At 47.8% G+C, this 19637-nt stretch overlaps 1 protein-coding gene across 3 annotated transcripts in view; it reads left to right on the forward strand.

The window, feature by feature from the left end:
* The first annotated feature begins 387 nt into the window (after window positions 1-387).
* The window catches only part of SHROOM2 (shroom family member 2), a 161073-nt gene continuing 141823 nt past the window's right edge, over window positions 388-19637 (forward strand). For all 3 annotated transcript variants that reach the window (XM_031005994.3, XM_055377015.2, XM_055377016.2), the window contains exon 1: window positions 388-700. In XM_031005994.3, the coding sequence (XP_030861854.2) occupies window positions 536-700 (165 nt within the window). In that variant the 5' untranslated portion in view covers window positions 388-535. The remainder of the gene's footprint in view (window positions 701-19637) is intronic.

Genomic DNA, 19637 nt, shown 5'->3' on the forward strand with positions numbered 1-19637 from the left:
GCCCGACCTGGCGCCGGGGCCTCCGCCCCCGTCCTCGCCCGCGCTGGCTCTGCCGGCCCCGGGGCGCGCGCTCCTCGACCCCGACCCCGAACCCGCTGAACGGCGCGCGCGCCTGAGCGCCCCTCCCGGCCCGCTCCCCTCCACCGGGCGAGAGCACCGGGGCGCGCCCCTCCCCAGCTCTCCCCGGTACGAGCGGCCGCGTGGGCCCCTGAGCGCGCACCTGACCCCGCCCCTCACCCTTCGGGCCGCGGGCTGGACCTCTGGACGCGCTCCCCGTGACCGGCCCCGCGGTACTAGCTCCCGAACGCGCCCGCCCCGCCCCCCGTCGGCCCCGCCCCCTCCCCGCCAGCCCCGGCCCCGGCCCCGGCCCCGCCCCCTCCCCGCCAGGCCTCCGGGCTCCCTCCGCCGCCGGGCCGGCACTTTCTTTCCAAGTTACGGCGCAAGTTCTGCGGTGCTCGCAGCCTCCCTTGCGATCCCACGGCCGGGACTGCCCGGCGTGCATGGGCGCGGGCCAGGGACGCTGAGCGGTCGCGCCATGGAGGGCGCCGAGCCCCGCGCGCGGCCCGAGCGCCTGGCCGAGGCCGAGACGCGGGCGGCCGACGGCGGGCGCCTGGTGGAGGTGCAGCTGAGCGGCGGCGCCCCGTGGGGCTTCACCCTGAAGGGCGGCCGCGAGCACGGCGAGCCGCTGGTCATCACCAAGGTAAGGCGGCCGCGGGGCGCGGGCGCTGACAGCCCGGAGCTGGCCGCGCTGCGGGGCGCGTCGGGGTAGGGGCGCGGGAGGGGCGGTAGGCTCGCGCCCCGGGGTCTGGCGCGCGCGTCTGCTGGGGTCACCTGCCGGGCCTGGGCGCCGGGACCGGCGTGGGCGTGTGATCCTGGCGGTTCCCCGCGCCTCGCAGAGTTTAAATGGCTCCTGCCCGGAGTCCCTTTCCCCTCCCCCTCCCTCCTCCGGGCAGGGGCCTGGCCGGGTCCTCTGGCACTCCCGGGCCCGCCAGCGGCGGCCTGCACCTGCGGGGCTGCCTGGAGGCCAGGGAAGGAACGTGTCCCCGAGCCGTCCCCACCTATGTTTGCCTCTCTGGGGTCCCTGGTTCGGCACCCCTTGGACCGGTGCCTGTGATCACTACGAAATCCAGAGTAGCAGCTGTCGCCAGCGCAACTTCTCGATTCCCTTCAGCCCATCGATGTTTACTGACTTTCGGCTTCCAGTCCCAGATCCACTGCGCACTGGATACCTGCGTAAACTTAGAGAAACCTGAAAGCCTGCTTCCTAAGAGCAGAACCCGAGTTCTAATAATAAGAAAGAAATTCCAGATGTATCTCATCAGGAATGTTGTGTGTGTGTGTGTGGTTTGCTTTAGAACATTGAATTTTATTGTCTCAAAACAAAATCCATCTGGAAACTTACCAGTTGAACCTGTATGAACTTGTAAAAGCAAACACATAAACAACAGTCCAGTCACCCTGTGTTCTAGTTAAAAGTGTGTAGTGGTCATTTTCTCTGGGAAGGGTTGAGTCGGACCTTTCGTGTCGACGAAGTTCCTTTTAAAATGTAAAGATTCTTGGCGACTAGAAGCATTTGAAGATAATTTACTGGTTTTCTCGGCTTTCCTGCCTCTCCACAGCAGGAAGAAATTAAGTGATTCCTAACCCGCCGCACTGGTAATCAGTTTGGGAAGTGGGATGGCTTTGTTGTTCAAATAGCAAATGAGACACCAGCGTCTTCCATTCTATATTTTCTGTCGCTTTTATGATTACAAAACTTTGTGGAGGGATTTGGAGAAGCCTTGTTTAGCTTTGCACTAAATTTTTGTTGAACTCAGGAAAGAGGTTGCCATTGTTATAAACCTTTTATCACACTGGCTTCTTTGGAAACATGGTGGACAGTCATAAAGTGTGTATACTCTGCCCAGCCAGAACACTCCTCTTTTTTTTTTCTTTTATTTCTTTTCTTTCTTTCTTTCTTCTTTTTTTTTTTTTTTTTTTTTGAGACAGGGTCTTGTTCTGTCAGCCTCCTGAGTAGCTGGGACCACAGATGTGCGCCACCATGCCTGGTTAATTTTTTAAAATTTTTTGTAGAAACGGGGAGTTTCACCATTTTGCCCAGGCTGGTCTCGAACTCCTCTGCCTCCCAAAGTCCTGGCATTACAGGCATGAGCCACTGCACTTGGCTCAGAATGTGGATTAATCCAAGCTTTGAATCTTCCTCTCCCAAAAGCTGCTGAAAAGTCACTGGGGCTCATTAAAAAATAGCTCTTCTAATCGTTTTTTTTTTCCACTTGTAATTAAATAGTTAAATATTAGAGCCCTGGAATACTGTACAACTCACTTGCTATTTAGCAGACTCTGATTTGGGGATAGCTTGCATTAAGGTAAGAGCGCACCTTCTCTTTATGATAATGAGGGTATCATTTGAAAGCCTCATGGGAGTGCGTGTAGTAGAACTGGGAGGGGTGTCAAGAACAAGGCTGGTTCGGTCCTGGTCTTCAGATGGAATTTTATCAGCCCATTTTATAGATGAAACAGCTGTGGCCCAGGCAGGGCAAATGGTGTATCCTGAGGTCACAAACTGTTGAGTCCTGGGAAAGGCCCTAAGAATCAGACTCTGGCCCCGGTGTTCAAGCCTGCTGCTCCCCTTCAGTCAGTGCCATCTGCTTGGGTCTGGGATCTCCTGCAATGCCATATTGAATACCTTCGTCACATTGGTTAGGTGAGGGTTTGCCAGCCTTGGCATTGGGGACTTTGTGAGCTGAATCTCTTTGCTGTGGGGCTGCCCTGTGCTTTGGACGATGCTCAGCAGCTTCCCCAGCCTCTACCTGCTTGATGCTACTGTCACCTCTCTCCAGGTGTGATGACAAAAATGTCTCCAGACATTGCCAGATGTCCTCTGGGGGCAAAATTAGCCTGGTTTTGAATCTCTTTTGTTAGATTAACCATATATCACCTTTGCTCTTAAAGGATTCTTGCTCTTAAAACTTGTTTCTTTTTGAAGATACCGGCCTTTAGGGTGGTGTGTTTAGAGGCCCCTGGCATTGCCAGTGTTTGCATGGAGAGCTGTTTTCCTCCCACGCATTGGCCCTGAGAATAGGCTTTATTTACATAGTCAAACTCAAACAAATACTTGCTTCATCTGCATTTTTTTAGCTGGAGAAAGGAAATTGAAGCAGGAACTCCCAAGTGCTGTGTTTTATGGGCATCCAGAGTGGCTGTTCAGAATCAGGACTGACTACTCTCTGGGTCTAGTTTGAAGCTAAAGGGATACCAACTTCAGAGGAGTAGCATTCTTGGAATTTGGGGTGCATGCATGAAGCCCAGCAGAACCTCCGCTGACAGATGGCGACAGGATTCATCACTCCTCAGTACGTTTCTGCTGATATCTGCCTTGAAATTTTGCTACAGTTGGTGGAAAAAAATGCACTCAAACCCATATTTCCATGCTGTTGTTAGAGAGGGGGCAGGAATAACGTCCATGCTGTAGGAATCTACGTAACGGAAGTAGAGATGGTGGATATATGTGATCCTGGTGGGTTTTTTGCATGTTTCTGTTCCCATCCATTCAACCAGTGGAAGTCTTCAGTGGGGGGAGGGGAGGGGACTGATTTCTAAAATGTCACTAGAGTGGCTTGAATTCCACAAAGCTGTTTGGGGGATTCATGAGGAAGCGTTAAATACACCAGCTGGGTGTCAGCAGCCCCCTGTGGCCTCAGGAATGTTTGTTAAGGGAGGGAAGGAATGAAGCCCCAGCCTCTCCTGTTCACTATTTCTTAGAGTCCGCTCCCTCCCCCAAAAAGAATGCCAGAAGCCTTAGCCCGAAGCTCCAAAGAAGACAGTAACTTGGGCCTGGCCTAGCCCCAAGGGCAGCTCCTTTGGGAACCCATTGATTTTCGGGTTGCCATTGGGCACCAGAGCTGTTGTGTGCGACAAGACTGCTGTGGTCTGGGACGCTTGGAGGTCCCCCCACCTGACTCACCCACCCCAGGGCTTCAGACTCTGAGAACATTTCTCTGGATTGGAGACAGAGCTTTGAAATGTCCTTTCCAGTGTGAATGCCAAAGACGGAATCAGGGCATATTTTGGGGGGCGTGCAGCCAGGTGGCAAGTGTCTTATGTAAAGTGTTAGCTGAGTCCTTGATTGCAGAGGGCACAGGGCTGAGACTGGTGGTTGGTGATGGGCAGGAGTGGAGGCCCCGCGCCTCTGATGTACCTTACTTATTGGTTTGGAAAGGGGTCTCCGCTTTATGGGCCATGCCAAGTCACCTCGTGACCCGAGGACCGGGGATATCAGAGTGACCACCCTGGTTGGGATCAGTTCTTGTCTCATATGCCTTTATATTGGCTCCCAAGAGCCAACCAAGCTCTTTGTGAAATATCAGTAAACGTTTTGAAAAAGAGGGACCTGATGAATTCAGCAGTGGGTCAGGAGCGGGTGACTCTCAACTTTGTGGCTGCTGGTGGATTTTTGTGCCCAGATGCAGTGTGCGGTCAACATCTGCACGAGGGAGTGCTGCTGCTTCTCCAGGTGTCTGAGAAACAGTGGGTGAGGGCTTGGATCTCCCTTGCCTCTGCCATCTCTAAGTGATGTCCGAGTTGTAAAGCTTTACTCACTTTTTGATGCCAGCTACCGTGTTTTCTTCAGCTATTAGGATAAGTGTCATTATAAAGATCCATCTGTGTTTAAGAATTAATAGTAAGGTTAAAAACCAAGATGTGAGCTTTCTTTCCTGTGCTGAAAGACCCTTTCAGTTGGTAGGCCCACCTTGCCAACTGGCTTTCAAATCTATCTTTATTACCTTTTCCCAGCCTGTGAATTAATGTGACCCTGCTGAATTCTCATCCTTGTTCTCCAGCGATGTTTTGGGCGAGAGTGTGGAGTCAGGCAGTGAGCCTCAAGTCCTATTCCAGGGTCTGGGAGCTGGAGGCTTTGAGGGTCAGCTCTGGGAGGATTCTTCCTCTCTTAGACATTAACTCAGCTTGACTCACGCCTATGAATCCAGAGCCTTCTGCGATTATGAGAAGCTGTAAACATAAGCTATGCATCTCACTTCTGTACCAGGGTGCGTTCGGTCTTCATGGCTCAGTTATGAGTATTTCTTAACATGTCGTAACATTTATCTTTTGAAAAAAAAAAAAAGAAAACTAGTTTGCCCAAGAGCTAAAGGTAGAATAGTATGATAATGAAAGGCTCAGAACAAGTAGCAGTTTTCACCTTGTCGTAATGAGCTGGGGGTTTCTTAATCTACCTTTGTAATTCATGGTCAAAAAAACTGGCTTGCCACTTGGGAAGGGCTGGTTTTTCTCTTTGGAAAGCATTTTGGAGTTGTCTGTCCCCTTGCCAGAGTTGTTTTGTATCAGCATGCAAATAAACCTGGATTTGTGGCCAAGTTCTTAAGAGCAGAGGAGAAAAGCTGGGGCTCTGTGGAACTTTTCTTCTTGCACACCGGGTGCAGCGGGAACATTCTACACGATAATGTTAGAATGTAAAAGCTGAATGGACTTTTTATTCAGGTCTTCTTTTACTTTCAAGCACTGTAGTCAGGAGTGGGGCAATTCATGAAGGATAAATTCTGCAGGTTTCTGCAAGCCCTCTTCCTACACATGCAAGCCGAAAACTTTAACCCACATGAAGGATTTTGAAAGAGTTCTGGGTTGCCTGTTGCTCTTTTAGGCCTTTTAAAAAATATCACCAGTGCCGGGCACGGTGGCTCACGCCTGTAATCCCAGCACTTTGGGAGGCCGAGGCGGGCGAATCACCTGAGGTCGGGAGTTCAGGACCAGCCTGACCAACATGGAGAAACCCTGTCTCTACTAAAAATACAAAAAATTAGCCGGGTGTGGTGGTGCATGCCTGTAATTCCAGCTACTCGGTAGGCTCCCGGGAGGCAGAGGTTGTGGTGAGCCGGAGATGGTGCCACTGCCCTGGGCAACAGGAGCAAAACTCCATCTCAAATAGAATAGAATAGAATAGAAAAGAAAGAAAAAAAGAAAAGAAAATCTCACCAGTATCTGATACAGAGAGGGTGTATTCTGGAGGAATTGTTGTCCTTTACCTTGTGTGATGCAGTATTTGGGCTGTCCTGTAGTAGAGCCAGCCTGTTCCCATTATGGGTGTGAATGTTCCAGCTTCTCTTTAGGGGAACATGTCTTAGAAGGATAATACTATATCATTAAAAAGAAAAAATTGGACAAACCTCATTTGGTTGAACCTCAGAACTAGGATGTTCTGAATTGCAAAGCAAAGGTAACATTTTTTTCCCCAGATAAGGAGCCCCTGGGCTGTTTTTTTGTGTTTTTTGTTGTTGTTGTTTTTTTAAATCCTCAGCGTATTAAGTTGCAGGCAATGAGGGCTGCTTCTCTTGGATGGAAAGGGAAGAAAAACAGCATCTTGGCTTGGCTAGGAAGGGCTGGGATTATCTTTCTTTTGGCAAAAGGTGACTTTCAGATCAAAGGCAAATTGTCGAGGTCAACAAGAACCCAGGCAGGGTAGACTCTGTGTCCTTGAAAGGTAACACTTCTTACTCATAGAAGGGAAGGGGCAAGCATGATAGCGTATTTTTTTTTTTTTAAGACAGATTCTTGCTCTGTCTCCCACACTGGAGTGCAGTGGCATGATCTTGGCTCACTGCAACCTCCGCCTCTGGGGTTCAAGCAATCCTCCCACCTCAGCATGGGGTTACAGGCACACACCACCACGCCCCGCTAATTTTTGTATTTTTAGTAGAGACAGGGTTTCACCATGGTAGCCAGGCTGGTCTCTAACTCCTGACCTCAAGTGAACCGCCCGCCTTGGCCTCCCAAAGTGCTGGGATTATAGGCATGAGCCACCGTGACAGGCTAGGAGTGTCAGTGTATCTTTTATGAGGTTTTATTTTATCAAAGTGGCTCTTGCACAGTATGAATTATCAAGTAGTTCTTCAAGGGTGCTTATATGCTACTGGTCATTTGGCCTGACTACTGATCACTTCCCCCTCCCTAGAGACAACTCTCAAAACGTCTTAGCCGATTTCTTTTGGTATTTCTGTCCATATCCCTAAATGATGGCTTATATTGTATATTGCTGCAACTTTTGTTTATTAGCTTGTTCTTCCCAATGTAGGATATTAGGATGTAGCCTTTTTTCCACTCTTTTTTTTTTTTGAAAGTCTCGTCCTGCCACTCAGGCCAGAGTGCAATGGCATGATCTCGGCTCACTGCAACCTCCACCTCTGGGGTTCAAGCGATCCTCCCACCTCACCCTCCCAAGTAGCTGGGATTACAGGCTCGAGCCACCATGCCCAGCTAATTTTTATATTTTTAGTAGAGATGGGGTTTCGCCATGATGGCCAGGCTGGTCTCAAACTCTTGGCCTCAAGTGATCTGTCCGCCTCAGCCTCCCAAAGTGCTGAGATTACAGGCATGAGCCACTGTGCCTGGCCCTTATTTCCACTCTTTTCCAATGCTCACCTACCCTCCCCCAACTACTCAGGCACAATTCTTGGCCCTTCATACCCCTAATGTAATTACATCATAATTTTTTGGTGTGGGGCCATCCTGTGAATTGTAGGATCTTGAGCAGCATACCTAGCCTCTTCCTTTCTTTTTTTTTTTTAGACAGGGTCTTGCTCAAGCTGGAGTGCAGTGTCATGATCACAGCTCACTGCAGCCTCCATCTCCTGGACTCAAGTGATCCTTCCCCCTCAGCCTCCTGAGTAGCTGTGACTACAGGTGCATGCCACTATGCCCAGCTAATTTTTGTATTTTTTGTAGAGATGGGGTTTCACCGTATTGCTTGGGTTGATCCTGAACTCATGGCCTCAAGTGATCCTCCCACCTTGGCCTCCCAAAATGTTGAGATTACAGGCGTGAGCAACTAAGGCTGTCCTCTTCCCCGCTCTGAGGAGCATGGGGTTAACAATATTCAGTGTTTATTTTGGTTGCTATTGCTATCACTGCTGAGTCTGGGGGTACATACTGTGGAGTCCTGATAAGTTAGCATCAATGAAGAAGGGACCCCAGGGTGGGGGAGAACAATTGTTCTGAGAAACTGCTAACCACAAACAACTCTATTTGCGTGTAGCTTCTCCAGCATGATCCTATAAAACTTCCCTCCAGCCCCTGCCTGTTTGCAGACAACCCCTTCTCTGCTGTGTTGCCCGTTGCTCCCTTGCAACATACTTTTTCTCTAATAAACTAGTCTTCTCTTCTCTTCTCTTTTCTTTTTTCTGAGATGTAGTTTCCCTCTTCTTGCCCAGGCTGGAGTGCAATGGCGAGATCTCGGCTCACTGCAACCTCCGCCTCCCAGGCTCAAGTGATTCTTCTGCCTCAGCCTCCTGAGTAGCTGGGATTACAGGCGCCTGCCACTACGCCTGGTTAATTTTGTATTTTTAGTAGAGATGGGGTTTCTCCATGTTGGTCAGGCTGGTCTCAAACTCCCGACCTTGGGTGATCCGCCCGCTTCAGCCTCCCAAAGTGCTGGGGATTACAGACATGAGCCACCGCGCCCAGCCATAAACTAGTTTTTCTTTAACTGACTACTGTCTCAGTAAATTCTTTTACTGCCCGTGACTCTGGCCCCGGCCAGTGTACCCACAACACAAGTTTCTGCAGTCACTAGGGTTCAGGATAGTTTTCTTTGCTTAATTTTCAGTGCACTTATCCTTGATTCATCCCTCAAACCCTCCCCAGTGATGAAATATCTCTTAATATATTCAGACACACCGGGGGTCATCTTTTGAGATCTTCTCTGTCTGAAAACAGCATGATTTTTATCTTGACAGTAAATTGTTTGGGCGTAGTCCTGAATGGAGACAGTTCTCCTACAGCACTCTGAAGGTGGTGTCCACTCTGCTGTTGTGCAGTATTGCTGGAGGGAGATCAGACGTTTTTGTTTCTTGATCTTTTGTACTAGGTCTACTTTTTCCCTCTCATTTTTCTTTTTCTTTCTTTCTTTTTTTTTTTTTTTGAAGAGACAGGGTCTTGCTGTGTTGCTCTGGCTGGAGAGCAGTGGCTATTCACAGGCATGGTTATAGCCACACTACAGCCTTGAACTCCTGTGCTTAACTGACCCTCCCATCTCAGCCTCCCAAGTAGTTGGGTTTACAGGTGTGTACCACTATGCCCAGCTCTCTTATTTTGCATTTCTTTGTATTTTTGTTCTTCCTGGAAGATTTTATTCAACATCATCTTCTAATCTTTCCATTAAGTTTTAAAAGTATGTCCTCATTTTTCCCCAAGATTCTAAACTTTTAAAATTTGTTTCTCAAATGTTCCTTTTTCATACCATACTGATCTTGTTTCATGATTCTTCCATATCTGTGACAGTATTAAACTGGTCTCTAAAAATGTCCTCTTTTTGCATAGATTGTTTCTGAGCTCTGCTTTTGTTGTTTGTTTTGGCTGCTTTCTTCCCTGTTAGAGGTTTTCTTCAAATGTCTAGTGCTCCTTGGCCGTCTGCTGGTATTGAAGGTTGGGTTCCCCAAAATGCTGTTTGGACACTCCGTGCATGGGGGTGAGTGATCAGGTGAAGCTGTTTCCCGGGTATTCCTCTAAGGCTGTATCTTTCTCTCTTTTTTTTTTTTTTGGAGGGGCAGGGAGGCGGCCATGTTTTTGTCAGATACTTTTTTTCTACTTAATAAACTTCTGGTGTAGTGCAGGTTGAAAAGTAATGGGAAGTCTGCCAGTTGAGGGGATCTCTGCTTTGCTCAGCTGGGCGAGGGTGATCATCTCTGCCCCCCAACTCTGGCTGTAGTGGTTCCAGTTTGGAGGGAAGGTTACCACTAGGCAGAGGAGGCAGTGCTTGCTTGCTTGCATCCGGAGCTGGATCTTGCTCTCAGTTCCTAACCGTTTCTAATCGGTAATCCTCTGTCTGCCCAACTAGAATCATGCCTATTTTATTGTGGTATCATGGGGATTAAATGAGGCAACACATAAAGCTATCTCTAGTAAATTCAAATTCCCCCTCACTTCTCTTCCTCACTTTCCCTACTCAATCCTGATTCATTAAGAATTTGGAACTTTGGGAGGCCAAGGTGGGAGGATTGCTTGAGCCCAGGAAGTCAAGACAAGCATGGGCAACAAAATGAGACCCCATCTCTACAACAAATACAAAAATTAGCCAGGCAAGGTGGTATGTACCTCCAGTCCCAGCTACTTGGGAGGCTGAGGTGGGAGGATCGCTTTGAGCCAAGGAGGTTGAGGGTGCAGTGAGCCAAGATCACACCACTGCACTCCAGCCTGGGCGACAGTGAGACTCTGTCTCAAAATCAAAAAATAAATAAAAAATAAAAATAAAATAAAAGATACATCTAATGCCCAGCATCAGTACATTTCCTATGTTATTTGTAGCCCACCAGAAGTGATTCTTTCCTCTCCTCTACCAAAAAACTTTTTTCCAAAATAATAGTGTTTCTTATTTTTATAATATTAATAAAGGGAGTAGCTCTTTCAGATCAATGTGGTATTCAGAGTAGGGTTTTTATTTGTTTTTTTGTTTGTTTTGATATGGGGTCTCGTTCTGTCATTCAGGCTGGAGTGCGGTGGTGTGATCACGGTTCACTGCAACCTCAGTCACCTGGGCTCAAGCAGTCTTCCCACCTCAGCCCCCCAGGTATTAGGACTACAGGCACATGCCGCCTCACCTGGCTAATTTTTTGTATTTTCTGTAGAGGTAGGGTTTCGCCATATTGCCCAGGGTGGTCTCGAACTCTTGGGCTCAAGTGATCTACCCACCATGGCTACCCAAAGTGCTGAGATTACTGACGTGAGCCACTGTTCCTGGGCCAGAGTAGGGTGTTAAAAAAGTAGTTTTGGGAAGTGGCAATAGTGGGAAAGATGAAGATTCAGTATCCCTGTGACAAGACTATTTCTTCACTCTTTCAATCTTTGGAGTAGAAAATCTGTTAGGGTTTAGAGTGGGACCCACAGGTGTGGCAGAAATGCTGCCTGCCCGAGTCCTTGTTGCCTCCTCCTCTCTGACACTGTTGGGCCACATTTCCCAGCCTCCCTAGCAGTTAGCTGTGGCCTCGTGACACTTCTACCCTGGGGAGTGCAGCTGCAGCCATCCCTGCCATTTTACTTTTCCCCTTCTGGCTGCCTGGAATGAAGATGGCCGCAGGGCAGAGTTCATCAGCTTGGATCCCTGAATGACTGCAGAGGTGGCTGCCCATGCTATGGTCACCATCCATGGTGAGCAAGAAGTAAGCCTCTGCTGTGTTTGGGCCATTCATTGTATGTTTTTTGGATTACTTGCTGTAACAGACTATTCTCACAAATGAAATGCTGGGAGAAATCAGAAGTTTTCCTTCTAGCAAATATACCCAGCTTTAAGAGGCGGAATATACGGTGCTTCTTTTACACCCATGCTGGAAGGAGTGAGGAAAGCATCACTGTGGGTGTCCAATTAGCATGAAGCCTATTCCCTGCACACTTATTATATAAAATGAGACCTCCACGCCCATTGGCTTCTTTCCACCTCCTTACCCTTTTCTCTCAGCTGGTAATTTATTCACCCCCACCCCCCACTTGCTCTTCCTTCTCCTCCCCGGGGATGATTTCCTGGGAGCCCTGGAGCATTAGGGCAGGAGGCCGGGAGAATGCCCAGTCTAGATAATTAGCCCTAGGTGGGGCTGGCCCGAGGCACAGTGGGTGGGGTGGGTGGCCAGCTGCTGTTGGGATGATTTCAGGGATTGGACCTTCCTCCTGGTGATGGTGTCCTTTCTTTAACTGCCTTGGTTAAAATGCAAATGTTGCCTGGGAGGGCTACACATTGTCATCATTAACAGAACTGCCTTCATCAGATTAATTAATTATAGTCCTGTATGGCAGACTTTTTTCCCCCTGGTAGTAGCACCCCAGACACATGAATTAGACCAGCAAAGAGAGGAGAGATAAAGTTGAAAGCCAGATGAAAGCCAAGTAAAACTGGCCTCGGGAGGAAGGTGGAGCTGGCGGAGTGGGAGTGCTGAGGAAAGACCTTGTCTGTTCAGGTTCTGGCCGCCTACAAAGAGGAGTTAGGACAGCCTGTGGAGGAAGGTGGTAGGGAGAGCAGGGGCCCAAGTCCAGCTGAAAACCCTCCCTGGACTTGCAAAACAGGTGAAAGAGATTCTTTACCTATGGCTTGAAGATTCTGAAGCTGACGAAATTCCACATCTATTGGTGTTAATTGTGCATCTGTTTGCAAATTTGTAAACATGGTGATATTTATCTCTGCTAATTGTATAATGCTTTGTACAGTGTCTTTTTTCTTGTTGCACAATTAAAATGAAAAAAATTGAAAATAAAGGAAAAGATTGATCCATAGCCCAAAACATGTAATAATCTTATTTCTGAAAGTACAGCTGTATTGATTTTTCCCCATCTCTGTGGAATTCTTTGCTTTGAACCTCGTAGATCTAATTTTTAATTGCTTGAAAACCCTTAAGAATTACATTGTCAACAATCTTTGGAATCAGATGAAAGGAGTTTAATTTTGTGTATGCCACTTGACGTTTTAAGAAATGGTATGTTTTGTTGTGGAATATATTGAGTTTTATAATTTAGTTTTTCTAGACAGGCATGTTTTTAAAAACCCTAATTTCTGGAAAACGGAGTGTACTTTATATTGGTCAAATATGTCAGTCTTTCAAACAACTATGCTTTTTTGTATGTGCAGCTTTTCTTAACATTTTCATTATGTTTAGATGCCCTGAATCTTGAATTAAAGTTTGGAAAGAAAACATCTGGACTTGAAAAGATAGGCCTGCTGCTGCTTCAATCATATTTATTTTGTGTTGATTTAACGACAGAGCTCTCACATGCTGATGCCATTAGGGTTTGGGACGGAGCCATTTCCACTCCCCCTCCTCATTTTTAGTGGCTGGTGTTTTGGGGACAAGTAATTAAAACTTGTACCACTATTCATGGTTGTGAAATCTCAACACAAAGGTAAAGTTCACATTCTCGGCTGGTTCCTGAGGATGCACCTCCTTGTACCCTGAGGCAGGAACTTGTTTGCTTTTACCGAGAGTTTAATTCTTTTTTTTTTTTGAGATGGAGTCTGGCTCTGTCACTCAGGCTGGAGTGCTGTGGCATGATCTTGGCTCACTGCAACCTTTGCCTCTCCGGTTCAAGCAATTTTCGTGTCTTAACCTCCTGAGTAGCTGGGATTACAGGTGCGCCACCGCACCCGGCTAATTTTTGTATTTTTGGTGGAGATGGGGTTTCGCCGTGTTGGCCAGGCTGGTCTCGAACTCCTGACCTCAGGTGATCTGCCTGCCTCAGCCTCCCAAAGTGCTGGGATTACAGGTGTGAGCCACCACGCCTGGCCTGAGTTTAATTTTTAATTCTTAAATTACCCATTAATTACGATTAAGAATTTTTAATTTTTAAATTACCCATGTTGTAATTGCTTCACTGAAAAAAATGTTCAATTCCTATGAAAACTCTTTATTTCCCCTTCTTTCTATTTTTACAGTGGCTTACACTGGTTCTTTTCCTTTGCCATCTACTAGAAGGTTGGATTTCTTGAAGGTCCTTTTATCTGTCCTCTCTCTCTCATCTAGGTGGTCTCATGTGCTTCCTCGAGATAACGTGCATCTGTTTGCAAATTTGTAAACATGGTGATATATGGTGCCTATAGACAACGCTCATATCTATATGTGCAGCCTCAACTTCTCTTCTTTTTTTAACTTTCAATAACCATTTTACCAAATCAACTTTTCGTCTGAACTCTGAGATGGCCCTTGTGTGTTGCTGAGGCCCTTTAAACTCAGCACAATCCAAATGGGAATCATTCATCTTCCTTTACCTTCTCTAATTCTGAATTTCTGATCTTGATCATCAGTTTATCCCCAAATCTAGAAGTCATCCCTGATGCCTTCCTCCCCTTAACCTCCCACAGCCAGTTGATCACCAATCCTTTGGAGCCTAAATATGGGGTGTGCATTGCTTTCTTCTCATGCCCAGCGTCACTGCCTCCAGTGGTTTGCTCCAGTGACTGCCTGGGCAATCACAGTAGTCTGTAACATGCATACTGCTGCTCACCTCTTCGCATGACAGACTCTTGAGACCTCCAGTAGTGGGTGTGCCAAAACAGTGGTCTACTTCTCATGCTCTTGCTGGAAAAGCCTCAGTAATTCCTCATGGGACACCTTAGCTAGGTATAGAAGGCTTATTTATTTTATGTATTATTATTATTATTATTATTATTATTATTATTATTATTATTTGAGATGGAGTCATTCTCTGTCACCCAGGCTGGGGTGCAGTGGCGTGATCTTGGCTGACTGCAACCTCCGCTTCCCAGGTTCAAGTGATTCTCTTGCCTCAGCCTCCCAAGTAGCTGGGATTACAGGCACCTGCCACCACGCCTGGCAAATTTTTGTATTTTTAGTAGAGATGGGGTTTCACCATGTTGGCCAGGCTGGTCTTGAACTCCTGACCTCAAGTGATCCACCCGCCTCAGCCTCCCAAAGCGCTGAGATTACAGGTGTGAGCCACCATGTCTGGCCACTTTATTTTTATTTTATAGAGATGGGGTTCTCATCTCTGTCACCCACTGGAGTGGGTGGTATGCAGTGGTGTAATGATAAATCACTGTAACCTCAAGCTCCTGAGCACAAGTGATTCTACCCCCAACCCTTGCCTCAGCCTCCCAGATAGCTGGGACTACAGGCATGCGGCACCATGCTCAGTTAATTATTTTTATTTTTTGTAGATACAGAGTCTCACTGTGTTGCCCAGGCTGGTCTTGAACTCTGGCCTCAAGCAATCCTCCCACCTTAGAAGGCTTTTTATGTTTTATCTCCTGCCTATTTTCCACCCTCATTTGCCAGTAGCTCTTCATGTAACACTGTATTAGTCTGTTCTCACGCTGCCAGACATACCTGAGACTGGGTCATTTATAAAGGAAAGACGTTTAATGGACTCACAGTTGCATGTGGCTGGGGAGGCCTCACCACCATGGCAGAAGAACAAGGAAGAGCAGAAGGATGTCTTACATGGCGGCAGGCAAGAGAGAATGAGAGCCATGTGAAAAGGAAAACTCCTTATAAAACCATCAGATCTCATGAGACTTATTCACTACCATGAGAACAGTATGGGGGAAACTGCCCCCATGATTCAATTATCTCCCACCAGGTCCCTCCCATAACATGGGAATTATGGGAGCTATAATTGAAGATGAGATTTGGGTGGGGACACAACCAAACCGTATCCAACACTTTAGCTGAGGATGAAAAGTTCTTCATGCTTTAGCATCTGTCTTTTCCCTGGCCTCATCTTCTGCTGTTACCCACCTTGATCCTTCAGTCCTGCATTGTCTAATATGGTGGCCATTTGTCATATGTGACTGTTGAACAGTTGAAATGTAGCTGGTTCAAATTGAGATATACTGTAAATTAAAATATACACTGGATTTTAGACTTAGTCTGAAACACAAAAGATGTAAAATATTTTAATAATAATTTATTATGTTGGAATTATAATATTTTGACTACATTGGGTTAAGTAACTCAAATATATTATTAAAATTAACCTGGCCAGGCATGGTGGCTCGTGCATGTAATCCTAGCACTTGGGAGGCCAAGGTGGGCCAATCGCTTGAGCCCAGGAATTCGAGACCAGGCTGGACAACATGGTGAAACCCCGTCTCTACAAAAAAAATACAAAAAATTAGCCAGGCGTGGTGACTGGCACCTGTAGTCCAAGCTGCTTGAGAGGCTGAGGTGGGAGGATCACCTGAGCCCAGGAGGTTGAGGCTGCGGTGAGCTGTGATTGTGCCACTACACGCCAGCCTGGGTGACAGAGTAAGAAAGACCCTGTCTCAAAAAATAAAAATTAAAAATTAAAATAAAATTAATTTGACATATTCCTTTTTACTCTTTGAAATGTAGCTCCTAACCAATTTGAAGGTAGATGTGTGGTGCTCTTATTCTGTTGGACAGCTCCGCTTTAGCCTTTTTTTTTTTTCTTTTTTTAAAAGAGATGGGGTCTTAAGCTATGTTGCCCAGGCTGGACTTGAGCTCCTGGGCTCAAGTGATCTTCCCACCTTGGCCTCCTGATGCCGTTGGCACTACAGTCATGCCTCACCATGCCTAGCTCGCTGCAGACTCTTGTTAGGCAAAGTGTGGTTTTTACGTCAGCATATCCGCATCACCTGGGAGCTCGTTAGAACTGCAGAATCTCAGCCCCTGCCCCATACCTGCTGAATCAGAACCCATATTTTAACAACGTGATTCAGTCACATGGTAAAAAGTTTGCTGAGTGCTGCTTTAGAGAATGATTTGCTGGTCTCCCAGCATCCTCTGTTATTTGAGGCTTTGCAGAGGTTCTGAGACATTCACAGTTTTGTGGAAGGCTTTGCTCAGAATACATCACCCAGGCGAAGTGGTCCTAACTGTCCGTCCCCAGTCATGTGGAATGCCCTCGGTGGCCCTCTGTAATCATTGGTCTTGCAGCATCCTCAAGCCTACTTGACCCGGGAGGTCCCTGAGAGTGGGGACTGGCTCTGTTTCATTGCTGGTATCGCAGGCATATTGCCTGGCATGTAATAGATCCTCAAATATTGAAGTCCTTTAAACACAGCTTACACGTAGCCTTGAGATGGGACGAACGACTGCACATTGTTACACTGTTCTGAGCACCGTTAGGTCCTTTGTCCCCTTCCTTTTTATGAGGACCATCTAAGACAAGGTAACTTGGGCTGAGAGTGATCTGTCTGGGTCATGCCGGTCGTACATGGAGTCAGGATCTGAAGTCTCCATCTGGGTGACATCACAGCTGCAGATTTCTTTCTTTCTTTTTTTTTTTTTTTAATGAAACAGCATCTTGCTGTATCACCCAGGCTGGAGTACAGTGGCGTGATCACAGTTCCCTGCAGCCTTGACCTCCTGGGCTCAAGCAATCCTCCCGCCTTAGCCCCCTGAGTAGCTGGGACCACAGGCACACACCACCCCAACTTCTGACTTGTTGTTTTTTTTTGTTTGTTTGTTTGTTTTGTGGAGATGGGGTCTTACTATGTTGCCCAGGTTGGTCTTGAACTCCTGAGCTCAAGCAGTCCTCCTGCCTCAGCCTCCCAAAGTGCTGGGATTGCAGTTCGGAGCCACCACCCCTGGTAGCATCCTAGCTCTTTCTTCCTCTTTACCTCCTTGCTAAACAAGACACTCAAGCCTATCTTACTGTGTAAGCCACATGAGCCATACAAAGACTTAAAAATAATTTTTAAAAAATTTGTAGGCTGAAAAGATTTTAGATTTTTTTTTTCTGAAACAGAAATGCACACAGCAGCCTTGCTTTGCGGTAACCCTTGGTTCCATGGGTATGGGACTGGCTCAGGTGCCAGAGGCTGGGTGGAGAGGCAGGCCTCCATGCTGTCTCTTTGGTGCCTGCCCCCAGGACTCCAGAGAAGGGTGCCCGGCGCTTTTCCCACCCGATGGTGCTCCGTGCCTCCTGTCAGGAAGAAAGCAGAACTGACTGCCACCCATTACCAGATTCAGGAGCCTCCCCTGTCTTCCTGGGAAGGTGGTTTTGATGAGGTACTGATGAACTTGGGCCTGGTTTTTACAAAATGAGCATAGCCATCAGTTGTGACATTGCACACAGCCAACTCTTAGGAGGGGCCGCCATCACAGACCACCTCCGGACACAGAAGTCAGGATTTTAGGCTTTTCTCCTGTGCATGCAGTATACTCCATGGGCATACAAGGGAAAAGCAGTGCTGGTGAGAATCTGCCAGCACTTTTGGGCAGCACGGGTTCTCGACAGGTGTTGTTTTATGTGCGTGTGGTGGATATAAGGACCACCAACCAATCTCAATAACAAATCTAGCTGTTTAAACATCCACAGACATTTTAACGGTCCTAACCTATGGTCACTCACAGTGTCTGGCCTTGGGAAGATGGACTGGGTGGGTTGAGGAAGGCCCACTGGGTTAACTAGATCGTGCCCGGGTTGGGAGGATGGCACGTTAAATTCTGTGGTGTCTGATGTCTCTTTCTGTTAGCTCCCCGTCTTCCTTTGACAACTCCCCAGTGGACGAGGTCTTTGGAGAGGTGGAGGCTGAAGGAGCATGGCTCATGGTGCAGCAGGAGGTGGTGTGTGACTTAACACTCCTTCCCAGGACTCTGAGTCTCAAGCAGGGCAAGGGCTGGGTACAGTCAGCTCTGTGGCCTGCTGTGGCTGATGGGCTGGGGCCCAGAGACAACAGCTTGGATGCAACGGTCTACAAGCCCAGCCTCCCCAGGCTCCTTGTCTCTGGCTCATTTCTGACCCTTTACCTAAGACTTTCAACAATCCTTACATTCCTGGTAGCATCTTAGTAAATCACCCTTTCGCTTAGATATAGGAATTCATTTCCATTGCTTGCAACCAAGAAAACCATAGCCTGAAACAGCCTAGTAGGAAGCCTGCAGACCTGAGATCAGTGGGACCTTAACACTTTGTTGTTTGTGGCCCTCTGGAAACGTGCCATCTGACCCACTGCAAGGAAGAGTCTCTGCTTCAGAAGGTCAGAGGAGAGGCATCCTGAGACTGGCTGTGGTGAGCTGGTGGGTGCAGCTGTCTCCTGCACACTGACCTGGGTGGCTGTCCCCAGACCTCTGAAAATTGGGAGGAACCAGGGTTTCCTTTTACTTTACCCTCACCAGCACTGCCCAGTCTGGAGCCCTGGAGGGTGGAACGTTGTAGGAATGACTCCTGGGCTCTGTAGAACCCCGACTGTATGCCAGCAGCTTTGCATTATGCCGTGAGTTCCTGGGCTCTGGGAACTGCTGTTGTCCCGTGTCACCAAGTCACATGGCATTGGAGTGGTGCAGTCAGAATCCACATAGCGGCCAGGCACAGTGGCTCATATCTGTAATCCCAGCACTTTGGGAGGCTGAGGTGGGTGGATGATTTGAGGTCAGGAGTTCGAGACGAGCTTGCTTGGCCAACATGGTGAGACCCTCATGTCTACTAAAAAAAAAAAAAAATACAAAAGTTAGCCAGGAGTGGTGGTGTGTGCCTGTAATCTCACTCGGGAGGCTGAAGTAGAAGAATTGCTTGAACCTGGGAGACGGAGGTTGCAGTGAGCCGAGATCGCACCACTGCGCTCCAGCCTGGGCAACAGAGCGAGACTCTGTCTCAAAAAATAAAAAATAAAAAAATTAAAGAATCCAAGTAGCATCTGCCAAATCTCCACTGTGCTCCAGGCACTGTTCAACTTTATGTGAACTTCACAGTGGTTCTGTGGGGTAGGTTTATACAGTTGTTATTGGTGCTATGATCTGAATGTTTGTGTCCCCCCAAAATTCCGGTGTTGAAATCCTAACCCACAAGGTGATGGTATTAGGAGGTGGGGGCCGGGTGTGGTGGCTCACACCTGTAATCCCACTTTGTGGGGCTGAGGTGGGCAGATCACTTGAGGTCAGGAGTTTGAGACCAGCCTGGCCAACATGGTGAAACCCTATCTCTACTAAAGATTAAAAAATTAGCTGGGCATGGTGGCAAGCGCCTGTAATCCCAGCTGCTCGGGAGGCTGAGGCAGAATGTAGGGCTGAGACTGGAGTTGGACCTTCTATAGCAGAGGGAAGTCAGGGATGGAGGCCAAGATGGGCTGATTTTCCTGCTGCTGCTAAAAGGAAACCAATTAATGGGAGAAGACTTGAGTTGGGACTTAAGGAGAGTATCTGTTGTGGTTCTCAGGAGTTGGAGTG

Source organism: Gorilla gorilla, chromosome X (genome assembly GCF_029281585.2).
Source record: "Gorilla gorilla gorilla isolate KB3781 chromosome X, NHGRI_mGorGor1-v2.1_pri, whole genome shotgun sequence".
Lineage (NCBI taxonomy): Eukaryota > Metazoa > Chordata > Mammalia > Primates > Hominidae > Gorilla > Gorilla gorilla.